This window comes from Schistocerca nitens, chromosome 2, assembly GCF_023898315.1.
Source record: "Schistocerca nitens isolate TAMUIC-IGC-003100 chromosome 2, iqSchNite1.1, whole genome shotgun sequence".
Lineage (NCBI taxonomy): Eukaryota > Metazoa > Arthropoda > Insecta > Orthoptera > Acrididae > Schistocerca > Schistocerca nitens.
In genome coordinates, this window is record NC_064615.1 from 34,491,232 (window position 1) to 34,506,487 (window position 15,256).

A 15,256-nucleotide genomic window follows, 5' to 3' on the forward strand; every position below is an offset into this window, starting at 1 on the left:
TATATATATATATATATATATATATATATATATATACACACAAAGATGATGTGACTTACCGAACGAAAGCGCTGGCAGGTCGATAGACACACAAACAAACACAAACACACACAAAATTCAAGCTTTCGAAACAAACTGTTGCTTCATGAGGAAAGAGGGGAAGGAGAGGGAAAGACGAAAGGATGTGGGTTTTAAGGGAGAGGGTAAGGAGTCATTCCAATCCCGGGAGCGGAAAGACTTACCTTAGGGGGAAAAAAGGACAGGTATACGCACGCACGCGCGCGCGCGCACACACACACACACACACACACACACACACACACACACAAGCAGACTATTTCCCACGGGCAGGGGGACTTGCCTTGGGGGGGGGGGGGGGGGTTGTGCACTCACACACGCACGCATGTCCGTCCGCGCGTGCACGGACACAGGCAGACATTTTCTGCTTGTGTCTGTATATGTGCGGATGGATGTGTGTGTGTGCGAGTGTATACCTGTCCTTTTTTCCCCCTAAGGTAAGTCTTTCCGCTCCCGGGATTGGAATGACTCCTTACCCTCTCCCTTAAAACCCACATCCTTTCGTCTTTCCCTGTCCTTCCCTCTTTCCTGATGAGGCAACAGTTTGTTGCGAAAGCTTGAATTTTGTGTGTATGTTTGTGTTTGTTTGTGTGTCTATCGACCTGCCAGCGCTTTTGTTTGGTAAGTCTCATCATCTTTGTTTTTAGATACAACTTTATGTATTTGTTGATCTCTACATTTTATGTTAATTTCATCGAGATTACTTTGTGATGTATGGAACCTCATATAATGAGTTTTATCTGCATTGAGTGAGAGACCATTTGAAGAGAACCAATTTAAGATGTCATTAAAAACAGTATTTGTCGTCTGTTCAAGAGCGTCATCAATCAAATCATCAATTAGAACTGTTGTATCATCCGCAAAGAGGGTTAATTTGCTGTTTGTCTCAGAACAAAGAGGAAGGTCATTAATAAATATGAGGAAAAGCAGTGGACCCAAAACGGAGCCTTGAGGCACACCACACGTTATCGTGCCCCATTCAGACGAGGCAGGTTCTCCAGAAGAGCCATTTAGCATTACAGTCTGCTTCCGATCCTGTAGATATGATTGTAGCCACAAGCCAACAGTGCCACCTAAACCATAGTATTCTGCCTTTTTCAAGAGAATTTGTTGGTTTACACAGTCAAAGGCTTTCGTAAGATCACAAAAAATACCCACTGGAGACATTTTTTTGTTAATGGCTTCCAAAACTTGGTTGCTGAAAGAGAATATTGCCTGTTCAGTACAAAGACCGGCACGAAAACCAAACTGATTTTTGCTTAAGATACTGTGGAAGTTGAGATGGTCTACAATCCTCCTGTGCATGAGTTTTTCTAGAATTTTCGAGAAGGTAGTTAATAGGGATATTGGGCAATAGTTTGTAACAATGCTTTTATCACCTTTTTTAAAGAGAGGAATCACTACAGCCAACTTTAGTCTGTCAGGGACAATCCCTTCTTGTAGGGATGTATTGTATATGTTGCATAAGACGGGACTAACAAATTTATAACAGTGTTTCAGTATTTTACTAGAAATATTGTCCACACCAGCAGAATTTTTATTTTTTAATGATCTAATTACTCTTATGACTTCGCTTACAGTAACTGGAGGTAAAGATAAGTGTGGGATTCTGTTGCTAATAGCTTTCTGTAGGAGGGACAATGATTCTTCTATAGAACCATTACAACCTGTCTTCTCTGCTGCTCTCAAAAAGTGGTTATTAAATATTTCTGCAACCAACTCAGGTTCCTTTATGATACTGTCCCCTGTTTTAATCTCTACCCGAGACATGTTCCCTGTTGTCTGCCAGTTTCCCTCTTTATTACATTCCATATAGTTTTAATTTTATTTTCTGAGCTTTCAATTTCTGATTTTATGCACATACTTTTAGATTTATTTATAACCTTCTTGAGAATGCTACAGTTTGTAGTGTTGTCGTTTCTTTGGATCATTACAAGTCCTGAGAGAACTGTATAACATCCTCTTTGTTCTACAAGATGTTGTTATCCCTGTAGTGATCGAAGACTTCTTGGCATTGCCTATATGACTATTTCTAACTACTTTTTGGGAAAGATGGACTCAAATACAGACATGAATTCATTTAAAAATGAATTGTACTTTTTGTTTACATCTGTTTCCCTATAAACTGGGCTCCAATCTCTATCTTTTAGGCTGTCATTGAATTTTTTAAGGCCCTGTTCATTTATTATCCTAAAAGATTTGCAAGAATGCTCGGAACTGTTGCACACACTGATGTAATTGAGCCTAAGCAATTGACCACCATGATCAGAAAGGCCAAGGATTGGATGTACAGTGATCTCATTGCATTTAGACTTACCTATAAATATATTATCTGTCAGACTTTTACTGTTAACAGTAACCCTAGTTGGGAAATCTACTATTGCCATCAGATTATACACAAGCACCAACACTCCGCAGTCAACCGAAAGTACATAAAGACGAAAAGCCAATGAGAGCTGTTATCAACTTCAACAAAGCCCCAACATACCACATAGCCAAACACCTCCAAAAGTTAGTTACAAAACACTATAAAGTAGAAAACAACAGAACAGTGATAAACACAAGAAACCTAATAGAAAACATACACGTACCACACACAGCATCACTGATTTCATTCGATATAGAAAATATGTATACCTCCATCCCTATCACAGAAACAATAGAAATCTTAGAACAAAATCTCTCATCCCACAGCAACCTCACCACAGACGCAATAAAAGAAATAACAGATATGCTCAGACTGACAACTGAACAAAACTACTTTCAGTTTGAGAAAGAATATTATCTACAAAGCGATGGACTGCCCATGGGATCCCCAATATCAGGAACACTAGCAAACATTTTCATCAGTCACCTAGAAAATCAGATATTTGAAAAGATAACCGCTAATGAAAGTTTCAAAATCATATATTGGTACAGATACGTGGATGACACTATCTGTCTGGTAGATGAGCCAAGTGAAAAAATACATGAACTCCATTCAGAAATAAACAAAGCTCATCAGAACATAAAATTCACACTTGAAAAAGAAAAAGAATATCAAATTTTCTTGACATTACAATAAAAAAAGAAAATGACAAACATACATTTAACATCTTTAGAAAACCAACAGCCACAGACACATTAATACATTCCACATCCAACCACCCCCACAGCCAGAAACTTGCAGCACTAAGACACGTTACATAGATTAAACAGAATCCCACTCAGCAAGAGAAACTATGAACAAGAAATGAGCACAATCATACAAACAGCTAGGAACAATGGATATGACACGCATGTGGTACACAGGCTCAATCAAAAGATAAAAACAAATAAAAAACAAAAACAACATTTCCAGAATACAAAAGAACTCACAAGCTAAAAACTTACAAACACACTCAACAAACACACGCAATGACAACACCACACAGAAAAGAACCAGATGGTACACCATGACCTACACACATAAACTAACACACAGAGTTGCAAACATACTAAAGAGACAGGGCTTCAAAATAGCATATAAGCAAGCCTGGGCAAACTCTCCAATCACACCTAAGCCAGCCAGCTACCAAGAGGGAGAAATTCCAACAATCAGGAATATATAAACTTGAATGTCAAAGTTGTGATACAGTATGCATAGGCATGACATGCAGTAGTTTTGAAACAAGATACAAAGAACGTATCAGATGTTGGAAGTATGAAACAAACCATTCCACATTTGCATAGCATTTAAAACACCATAACCACCATCCTACAAACATGGAACAAGAAATGAAAATAATGAGAATAAGCAACCATGACAAACATCTTATACAAATGCAAGAAAACTTCCACATCCAGAAAGCCATAGCAGAAAACAAACATGTTATAAATGAACAAACACATATCAGCACAGGCTCCCTACTACACTTAATAAAGGAAATGATAACATAAAACAAAAAAACTCTTCCCCACACCATCTGCACACACACACACACACACACACACACACACACACACACACACCAGATACTTCAATAATTACACTCGAAAGTTTGGCAATAACATACGATCTTTGGCAAAAACATTTGATAATCGGAAACAGAAACCAAAACATTGCATTCAAACAAGCGTTCAGTTCACAGTCCTGTGGAATGTGGGGGAAAAAACCGCAAATTGGCATTCATAAGGAGAAGAACAACACCAAAAATGCAACAGGAGCGTAATATGTAAGAAATTGTCCGCGCAACCTGTAAGTACAGTTCAAAACATTACTACTTAATAGGAAATACCAACCACCAGAACTGTTTATAACCTATATGCACAGAGACAAAAATGTAAATTAAATAGCTATCATATGTACATATTCCAAGTCACTGATGATGCCTTGCAGAAAATAAAGGTGAAACGCGTATGGCACTAAAATTGTGTTTTATTCAGTTGCTGTCAGACGGTCCATAAGTAAAAATTATCAATATACCGCAACAATCAAAGGCCTTAGTTAAATCAGAAAATATGCCTAGCATTTGAAACCTTTTGTTTAGCCTATCCAGTACCTCACAGAGAAAAGAGAATATAGCTTTGTCAATTGTTAAATGACTTCTAAAGCTGAACTGTACATTTGATAGCAAATCGTGTGATATAAAATGATCAATTATCCTTACATACACAGCCTTTTCAATAACTTTAGCTAACACTGATGGCATAGAAATAGGTCTAAAATTGTCTGCATTATCCCTTTCTCCCTTTTTATACTTCTGAGTACTTAAATCATTCGGTAAACCGAACATTCCTAAACTAAAAATTACAAATATGGATAACATGTGCAACACAGTACTTAAATATTCTGCTCGACACACTATCATATCCATGAGAGTCCTTAGTCTTCAGTGATTCAATTACTGACTCAATCTCCCCCTTGTCTGTACCACAGAGGAGTATTTAAGACGTCAATCTCGGAAAGGCATTTACCAAGAAAGTTATACGATTCCCTGTAGAAACTAAATTTTTATTTAATTCACTAGCAATGCTCAGAAAATGATTGTTAAATACTGGACATATATCTGATTTATCAGTAACAGAAATATTTTTACTACGAACTGACTTTATATCGTCAACCTCGTGCTGCTGACCAGACACTTCCTTCACAACTGATCATATGGTTTTAATTTTATCCTGTAAATTAGCTATTCTATTCGCACACCACATACTCTTTGCCTTCCGAATAACATTTTTAAGCATCTTACAATACTGTTTGTAATGGGCTACTGTAGCTTGATTGTGACTACTTCTAACATTTTGATGTAATTCGCACTTTGTTCTACATGATATCCTTATCCCACTAGTCAGCCACTCGGGCTACCTATTACTGCTAGTACCCAATTTAGAACATTCTAATGGGAAGCAACTCTCTACGAGCATGAGAAATGTCTTAAGGAAAGCATTATATTTATCATCTATGTTATCAGCACTATAAACATCCTGCCACTCTTGTTCCTTGACAAGGTTTAAAAAACTCTCTATTGCTGTTCGATTAACTTTCCTACATAATTTTTAATTACATGTGACATTTGTTTGAGTACAAAAGTTTATTAAATCATTATTTCGCCACTAACAGCACGAAACACCTCTGAAAACTATTAAATTTAGTAACTGTATAACAGTGCACAAATAAGTTTGTCAGTACTTGGCTTTATGGCTGCTACAGCTGCAATTGCGCGCTGCAAAATGTAAACACACTACTGAGGCGTGAGGTGGCTGAATGACGTAAGCACACTCACGAATAACAGACCACTCGAGCCAGTAACAAATGAAGAAAGACCGAGATTAATGAAAATCCACTAGTAAGTTACTTTTACAGTAAATATTAACACAAATAAACTTTAAATAAGTAACTGAAGATTAAAACTTTATAAAATATTGATGAGCGATTTCAACAGCAGTCCAGACCAAGTCACGTCAAGCCAAAGACCAGTACTTCAAAAACTTTTGTATGCAAGTACACAACCGGATCACAGAAATTAACAAGTATACTTAGCCATCTCAGTGGAGGGACTGTCCACACAAAGACAAGCCTGCAGATCATCTGCCAAGAGGAAAAATGCATCAAACCTTACATGCAACACACATGTAGTGGCTTTAGCTGCTTTGGTTTTCACACCAGCTCTGTCAGTGGCCAAATGAGGATCACAAGTATACTGCACCCTTTCTTTGCTGGAAAATAAACACTCAAATGTGTATCTACTGGTCCTCTTTATGTAGATACTCTCATATGATACTGTGTCCTTACAATTTTTCCAGTAGTGACCTGCTACAATTAGTAGCTCAAGGGGGAGCTCATCACATCCTTCGGTAGGCTCAACCAGCTGTACAAGGGTGTGCTGACAAGTAATGCCTCCTGGTTTTTTTGTGTGAAAACTTACAGATTTTTAAATAAAATAAACTTTATTGACATTCTACATCTTTATTCTTCATGTCTACATATTTCTCAACTCACCTTGGCGAGAAATACATTTCTCCCAATGAGAGACCACTGTCACTATAGAACCGTTTGTTGACAGAGCCACAATGTCATCTCTGCTTGCACTGCTTCATCACTATCAAAGTGAAGTCCTCCATGGTGATTTTAAGTTTTGGAACCCAATTCATTTGGTATTGTCAGCTGCCATACGCAGGCAACTCTGAGCTCTATCACACACTTTGAGGTTAGCACCACCATTTTCTTTATTATTTGCATGCACAACCCAATGTCACACATTACTGATGTCGATATAATCATCACTGGACAAATTTTTCATTCTTCTATGGATCTCAACTGAAGGCATGTTTTCTGCGATTAGAAACTATTACAGCATGCTGTTTCTCAAACACCAACAAAGTTATGTTACACCCCCCAATGTTGCAAGTCACAATTTGGAGCCCTCTAGTGGCAGAGGATTGCAACTTGCATCACTGAAGTGGGAAAGTTGACCGACTAATACGCATGCATGTAATACCTCAACTGATAGAATAAAAAAAATTAGGAGGCATTACTTTTTAGCAGGCCCTCACAATTTTCTTATGTATTGCTTTTTGAACTCTCGAGGTACTGACAGATGTCTTGAAAAGGACTGAAAACTCTCTAATGTGGTAACTGTAAACTGAGTATTGTTCCATGTGCTTCTCAACATCAGGCAGACCAGCTGACGCTAAGTCTGCTGCAGAGAATGAAGATTCAAAGGCATGCCAGTGGATGATTCGCAACAACTTCTAGCTTTATATTGTTGTCTAATGATCTGCTAATGAAACTAGATTGGCTGCTACCACCTAAAACACAAGTTGTAAGTCTACTTACACCTGTAGGTCTGTTACTTAAAACACCGGCTGTCTGGAACTGAGTTAGTACTTAACAAACAGTATTCATATTGCTGACTGAATTTCGTTCAGAAGGAGTAGCCAATGAAGTAGGCAATTCTGAATTGCTGCAAACTGATTTGTGATTCTCTCTCTCTCTCTCTCTCTCTCTCTCTCTCTCTCTCAAAAGAGACCTCCTTTCTACAGTCTTTTCCAGAATGACCCTCATTGAGAAAAAAAAGTACCTACTGATGGAGCTCAAAATTTTGAGGTGGTCATAAACACCCTTCACCTTCTCACACTCTTGCATACAGTGACCACACTGTTCGCAAAACACACAGTAGGCTTCTACCTACAATATGGATCTGTGTTCTGTATCTCATAACTTAGAAATTTGAGGGCCGCTCTGTACAGTGGAATGTTAGTTGGTCTGCAAGTTTCCCAATTTAAGGATGTTCCCCTCTGAAAATTGTTCCCTCTTTATGTGGATTTATCCAGTGACAACATATGCCTTCTGGGGAAGCGTGAGGTATCTTTGGATCTAAGACTTGATCTTAAGCCTAGTGCTTGCAAAAATTAAATGTGCTTACTGCATTCAAAAACGTTTAGAGATTTTGGGGTATCAGATGTTACAGGCGTGACACCTTCCAGTTACTTAAGAAGCACCAGCATAATTCTATTTCTATCACCATATAACACCCACATAAAATTTCCTTGGTTTGCTTATAATCAACTGCAGTTACAGCAATGGCTTGCAACAAATTCTTGGATTCCCCCTCCAGATACCCTCAAAGACATACAGATTTATTTATAGTTAACAAGTTTGGGTATGTGTAGACAGAGGAACTGAATTGTTTCCAGAAAAGATTCCAATACTCAATGTCATCAGAAAATATATCTATTTGATCAGTGGCAGTCTAACACTGTAATTACATCAATGTGTATAATCATCAGAATGCATCCTAACCTGTCTGCTGTGCCACCTAAATATCTGCCCTCAGTACTGTATTTTGCCTTCAGAATTACCTACTTCAAAGAGTTTGTAAAGTCTTCACATGCTCAAGCAAGTCTTGGATTGCATCATCAATGATCACTAACTAGCTATAGTTTCCTGCAACAGACTGCTAATGTAAAATGTACAAATTTATTTGACTTCCTAAGCATGTAACACTAAATATTGTGTTCCTCACTTGCATTTCAAATTAGACACACAATCGGTTCTTTCAAAACCATTTCTCACATTTAGTTTTAATTGTAGCATCGCTAACAGATGGCAACAATTAAAACTAAATATGAGCAATGATACTGAAAGGTATTCTATGAGGAAGTGGAAGGTACAGCTGCTTGAGCTAGGACACTGGAAGTGTTCTTCATAACTCACTTTCCTCAATACACTGTGGCACATAACACAGACCAAGAGTCAGTCCCCTGAGAGGGACTGGATTATAATTAATCAACATGGAAAAACTGGAAATCTGCCAGAGAATGTGTTGATTTCAAAAGAATCTAGAGGATAGTGGAGTTTCAACCATTCAAGTCATCAGCCCCAAATGGAATCTTTCCAGCTCTACTGCAACATGCAAGAAGAGGTATTAATTACATTTCTATGTAGACTGTTTAGGTGGTCAGCCTAGCAGCAGGAATAACTGCTAATGCTTGGAGGACAGTGAGCATTGCCTTCATTCCGGAGCCAGCAAGAACTGATCATACGAAGGCAAAGGATGAGAGACCCAGCAGTCTATCTTCCTTTCTTCTAAATGCATTATAAAAACTAGTTAATGTGTGTGTTAGAGAAAAGAGCTTAACTGAAGTTCCTCTACATGTAAACCAATGCGCAGACCAACTACACAAATATGTGAAACAGCACTTCACTAACTTGTTGGGAAGGTAAAAAAAAGCTCTACACTTTCAGGAAATTTGTTCTTGGTATTGTCCTGGGTATTGAGGGGGTTATTAAGATACAACATTCGAATCCACGGTTATATCTGCAGAAGAGCATGGTGCTGAAACTGCCATATGCAGGTAGATTAAGTCCATGCTAAACGGAAGAAAGGCAGAAGCCACCACGATGAACGAGAAAGTGATGATCAACACCACAAGGGGGTGTCTGCGAGGAGGGGTTTCGTCCACACTACTGCGGAATCTTGTGGTGAACGAATTCATTGTAGACCTAAATACTAGAGGCTACTTTTATCAAGGATATCCAGATGGTTTAGTCATAGTAACACTTGGAAAGTTTTGTAACTGTTACAATAATGGCACAATGTTCACTGAACAATGTGCAAAACTGTTGCACAAAATAATATCTAAGGGTCAGTCCCAAGAAAACTGCTGTACCATTCATGAGGAAGCATATCCAGTACACATACTGGAATCTCAAGCTTCTCAAGAAAACTCTGCCAGTAGACGGGGTAGTAGATTGTCTAGGTGTAATCCTGGACACAAAACTGTCATGGACCTCTTACATAAAGAATGTATGTTTCAAGGCAAAAAGAGCTCTTTTGAGCACTAAAACAGCGTGTGGTAAAAACTGGGGTCTAAACTCCAGGAATACATAGTGGATATACACCACTTATTACCAAAAAACAACTATATGGCAGAATAAAGTAGAACAGATAGTGGCTGCTAAGGGGGTTCGCAATATGCAGAGACTGACCTGCTTAGGCATAACTTGTGGAATTGGCAACACACTTATTTATGGCTGTGGTGGAGACTGCTGGACATGCTGCCATTACATCTATGGGTTACAGTGGAGGCAGTAACAGCAATATACAGGTGAAAAACAGGAAATATCTGAATACCTTTAGGACATCCAAAATCCCACAGCAAAATTGGGAATGTAGTAAATATAAGAATGGTTGGGAAAAATGTTGGCTGTTTGTACAATAACTTTCGGCTGCTTCAATAAAACTTTCGACATAACAACTGGAAGTAGGGAGCAGCGGAATAATGAACCCCTAGACAGCATGTGGGAGACAGTATGATTTACTGACAGACTGTAAGCAGACAAATGTGCTGGAGTTGGGGTATACAAGGTACAACCTAGTCTAGAGTGTGCAATCTCTCTAGGGAAGCTGGCAATGGTATGCTAGGAAAAATACCTGCTGTCGGGGTGTGTATGGAGTAGAATTTGTGTAGGTGCTACGAAGGTCGTAGCATCTGCATTTATTCAAACAGCCAAGCAGTTCTGAAATCTCCAATAGCCCCTGCAATGAAATCAAGGACCACTGGAGACTGCTATGAAGCCATTGTGTGAGGGGGGCAAAGCAACATGGTAAACCTGGTGTGGGTACCTGGTCATTTGGGAATTAGTGGCAAGGAACATGCTGATAGGCTGGCCTGAACAGGTGTGACGACTCCAATTTTTGGACCAGAACCTGTTCTAATGATCACTAAGGTGATAGACAAATCAGAACTATGTAGATGGATGGGGAGGCAGCATGCAGATACTTGACTATGATCCAAAAACAAAATCCATGGCATGCTATTGATGCGGAAGCTGTTTTTCACAAGAATTTCCATAATCCTGGGCTTGGACATGACAGATTAACTCATGATAGGGCTTATGACTGGTCATGGGAACTTTAAGAAACCCTTATTGATGTAGAGGAACAAGCCCGGTGTAGACTATGTGGTAAAGAGAATGAAACCACATATCACCTAATCGTCCAATGCAAAACATTGGAGGACAAAAGATGGAATATTCGAGCCATTAAGTCCTGAACAAAGCATGTCTAATAAAGAGCTACTAAAGGGTCTCCTATTACTTCTTACGGGTACTGGTTGGTTTTTCTATAATCACAGAGAGCAAAACCACACAATAAACTTAGTGCAGGCTACAGTGGGATAAGACCACAGTTGGTTTCATCCAACTGCACTAATCAAATCAAATGAACAGATGTCAACAATTGACAAATCTTAATATTAAACATCCTTGCCAGAGGTCAACTTTGTGCTAGTTATATAATTTAACAATTACTCTTCTACCTCTTTCTCAAATATTGCTCCAAGAGCTAGTATACTTACAATAAGCTGATACATTACAATAATAACTGGAAGTAAGATGAAAGTAGCAATGCTTAAACAACTTAGCTGAGAGCAAGCATTGTATGTTGCAAAAGAAGAAATTCTGCCATTTAGTTCCTTGAAATTTGTGTAAAGTCCTCTTGAATTATCTTTCACATCCCAGAGCTTCAGAACATTTCTATCCTTTATGCATTTCCTAGGTTTTGGCATGATAAAATGTGTGGGAATGAGGATCCAAGTCAGTGTCGATGTCCTCATGAAAAGAGGAGTTGTTCTATGTCACACGTTGAAAAAGCCAAGAGTACAGAAGCTGAAAGACAGCAGAATGGGGTCTCACACAGCCATCCTTGCAACTGCTGATGGAAGACACCTCAACAGGCCTGTCCAGCTTGTGAGCTGAAGGCAGATCAGTGTGGGAAGCATGTAAGGGATCTCTAAACAGCATCTCTACATTTGTATTTTTATTCTGCATTATGTAACTTCCATGATCTGTAAGTCCTATGAAAATAAAGTCAACAACAACCACCACTAATGACCCTATACTTCCATAATGTTGTTGCTCGATTCAAATAAAATTTAGTATAAAACAAACCTGCAAATATTCTTGTTTCTTCTTGCGCATTATTTCAAGTTTGTGAGCCATCTGGAGTTGTCTAATACGCTCTGCTTCTTCTGCTTGCCTTCTCAGCTTCTCTCTGTGTTCTTCCCGCAATGCATCTAGAGCGGCTCTTGCATCTTTCACTTGTGCTAGCTTGTCCTGAAGTCCTTCGTAATACACTGACAGGAAAAACAGATGCTTAGTGAAAGAAATTTTGACTAACACATTGAGAAAAAATAGCAATTATGATTTATCTGGCTCATAATACCCTCATAAGGCTATAGCCCAGTTCATATTATCAATTTATGGAACATTTCATGTAAAAATGACTATCATCATGTGCCAAAAGTTATCATAGTTTGTTACTTAGTCAGTAGGTCATATTCATAATGAATGTTACAATGTGAAATGTATCAACCGAACAAAAGATTACAGAGACAATAAAAAGATACTTATATGGCTATATCCTGACAATTTACAGATCTATTATTTACTGCTTATTTTAGTTCAACAACTCATCTACGGCATAGAAAGTGTGTTGCCACAGAGAAAAAACTTTAATCTGCACTTGAAATTGTTTCTGCCATGTTGTAGAAATTTTATTTCATGAGATAAATTGTCATAGTTTCATAACTATCTATTTCACCCCTTTCTGTACCAAAGTTAGGTTCACTATTGGGGACAAGAATGTACCCAGGACTGAACTGCGAAGTCCGAGGGGGTTAATCATTCAGTTTCATGGTCAATGATGAAATAGTTCCGAGATTTCATGACACTTCTGTGAGCATCTGCTGTTGCTCTGTTTCCATGACATGTTCTGGTTTCAGCCACCTGCTCATATAGCTGATAAGTGCAGTTTAGTTACAGCAGGTAAGTTCTGGTAGAATGTAAATATTTTAGGAGTGAAGGAAGCCACTCACCAAAAATCAAAAGTGTTGAGTCGTCGACAAGTTCGCACAAAAAAGAAAGAAAACTTGCTAGCATTCAGAATAAAACCTTCATCAAGCTAGAGGACAAATACACATGCAAAACACGTGCACATATACGCATATGTGTATAAAATAGTACCCAGACTGGCCCAACATGTAATGATGGTGGAAGAAACCAATTGCGCCGCCAGAAATTCATAAAATGGTTTTGTTGGTGGAAAAACAAAAGCCTTTGTCGATGTTACACAAGTAAATATGATTAAGACAAAGCTGAAGACACTGCTAAATGAGATAAGTCTGTGGAGAACTGCAATGGATGGCAAAATTGTCAACAAAAAGGGATCCAGAGATGCCCAGCGGGACACAGGCCATTATAGGGTTACTTGTGAAAGCAAAGAGGATAATGCTCCGGACAGAACCCTGAGGCACATTGTTTTCCTAGATAAAGGTGCCCGACAAGGCACAACCCACTTGTACCTTGAAAACTCAGTCTTTTAAATTTTCCTGAAGGAAATGGAGCAGGCAGCCACGGAAGCTCCACATATAGAGAATATGGAGGCTACCAGTCCTCCGGCAAAAGTCACAGGCTTTCTCCAAATCTAAAAACATGGCCACAGTCTGGGATTTCTGCAGAAAACCATTCATGCCATGGGTGGACAAAGTGACGAGATGTCAACTGCAGAACACCGTGCTCGAAATCCACAAAGTGCAGTGGTTAGTAAACGGCAAGACTTGGGCCACAATACCTGTCGGGCATGAATCCTATGTTCCATCACCATGCAAACACAGCTGGTGAGAGAAATGGGGCAGTAGCTAGAAGGAAGGTGTCTGTCCTAACTGGGCTTAGGTATGGCTTTGATAGTGGCTTCACACCAGCATTTGGGAAACATGTCCTCTGCCCAGATGCGGTTGTACAAATGAAACAGTAAGTGATTTCCCAAAAGAGAAATGTGCTGCAACATCTGAATGTGAACAGCATCTGGCCATGGGTCAGAGGATCGGGATGAAGTGAGAACTTGATCTAGCTCTATCGTAAGAAAGGCAGCATTGTAGCACACACGATTCTGAGAAGAGAAGGGTATTGCCCAAGCCTCCTCTGTTCATTTCCAATGAAGGAAGGAAGGGCGACAGTGGGAGGAGCTCGAAATCTCCGCAAAATGGCGGACCAAGGTGTTGGAGATAGCAGTAGGTTCCACGATGGTATCATCTGCTACTGTCAGACCAGAAATTGGGGAATGGATCTCAGTCCCAGAGAGCCGTCAGGAGTTGGTCCACACAATGGAAGAGTGAGTGGAACTGTTAGAAAGAACTAGTAAATGAAATCCAACTAGCTTTTTTGCTATCCCGAAGAATGCGACGACACTGTGCACCCATCTGCTTACAATAAATGCAGTTTGCAATCATCGGCTGATGGTTAAAAATGCTGAGAGCACGTCCCCGCATGAAAATTGCGTTGCGGCATGCCTCAGTTCACCAAGGGACCAGGACATGGTGTGGTAAAGAGGATGTGCGACAAAATGGAACGTTCTGCAGCAGTAAAGTTAATGTTTGTAAGATATTCCACCTGGTCATCACAACTGGGGAAATCTTGTTCGTCAAAGGTCACCATGGAGGAGTAACGCCTCCAGTTGGCCTTAGTAAGCTGCCATTTGGGTGTGCACACAGGTGGGGGTAGGAGACAGCAAGCGGGTAGCACGTACGGGAAATAGTCACTCGAGTATGTGTCAGAAAGAACAGACCATTGGAGACGATGGGCAAGTTGGGCTGTGTGCAAGGATAGGTCGAAATGGGAATAGATGTGTGTGGAGTCTGAAAGGAACGTGGGTGCTCCCATGCTGAGGCAGATGAGGTTAAGCTGACTGAGGTAAGCCAGGAGGCCATCTCTCCGACAGGTTCTGGGAGAACCCCAAAGGGGATGGTGCACATTAAAGTCACTGAGCAGCAGAAAGCAGTAAGGGAGCTGCCCAGTAAGCTGGAGGAAGTCTGCCCTGGAATGTAAACAGTACAAAGAGAAAAGGTCAAGCGAGGAAGGAAAAGCTGAACTGCAACAGCTTGAAGCCAGGTAGTCAGGGAGATAGGTTGACTATGATCATCATACCACATGAGCAGCACGACTCCCCCATGAGATGGAATGCCGACCTTGAGGGGAAGGTCAAAATGGACAGGGAAGAAATGCAAAAGCTCAAAGTGGTCGTTAGGACGTAATTTTGTTTCCTGAAGGCAGAGAACAAGTGGACGATGCGATTCTAAAAGCAGTCATAAATCCTCTTTGTTGGATTTAAGGCCACAAACATTCCATTGGAGGAGAGTCATGATGGGGAAAAAAATG

At 39.7% G+C, this 15,256-nt stretch overlaps 1 protein-coding gene across 1 annotated transcript in view; it reads right to left on the reverse strand.

Moving 5' to 3' along the window:
• Positions 1 to 15,256, reverse strand: part of LOC126235696 (hepatocyte growth factor-regulated tyrosine kinase substrate) — a 125,502-nt gene that overhangs the window by 13,019 nt on the left and 97,227 nt on the right. Inside the window, exon 12 of the mRNA XM_049944447.1 lies at positions 11,993 to 12,177. Coding sequence (XP_049800404.1) covers positions 11,993 to 12,177 — 185 coding nt within the window. The remainder of the gene's footprint in view (positions 1 to 11,992; positions 12,178 to 15,256) is intronic.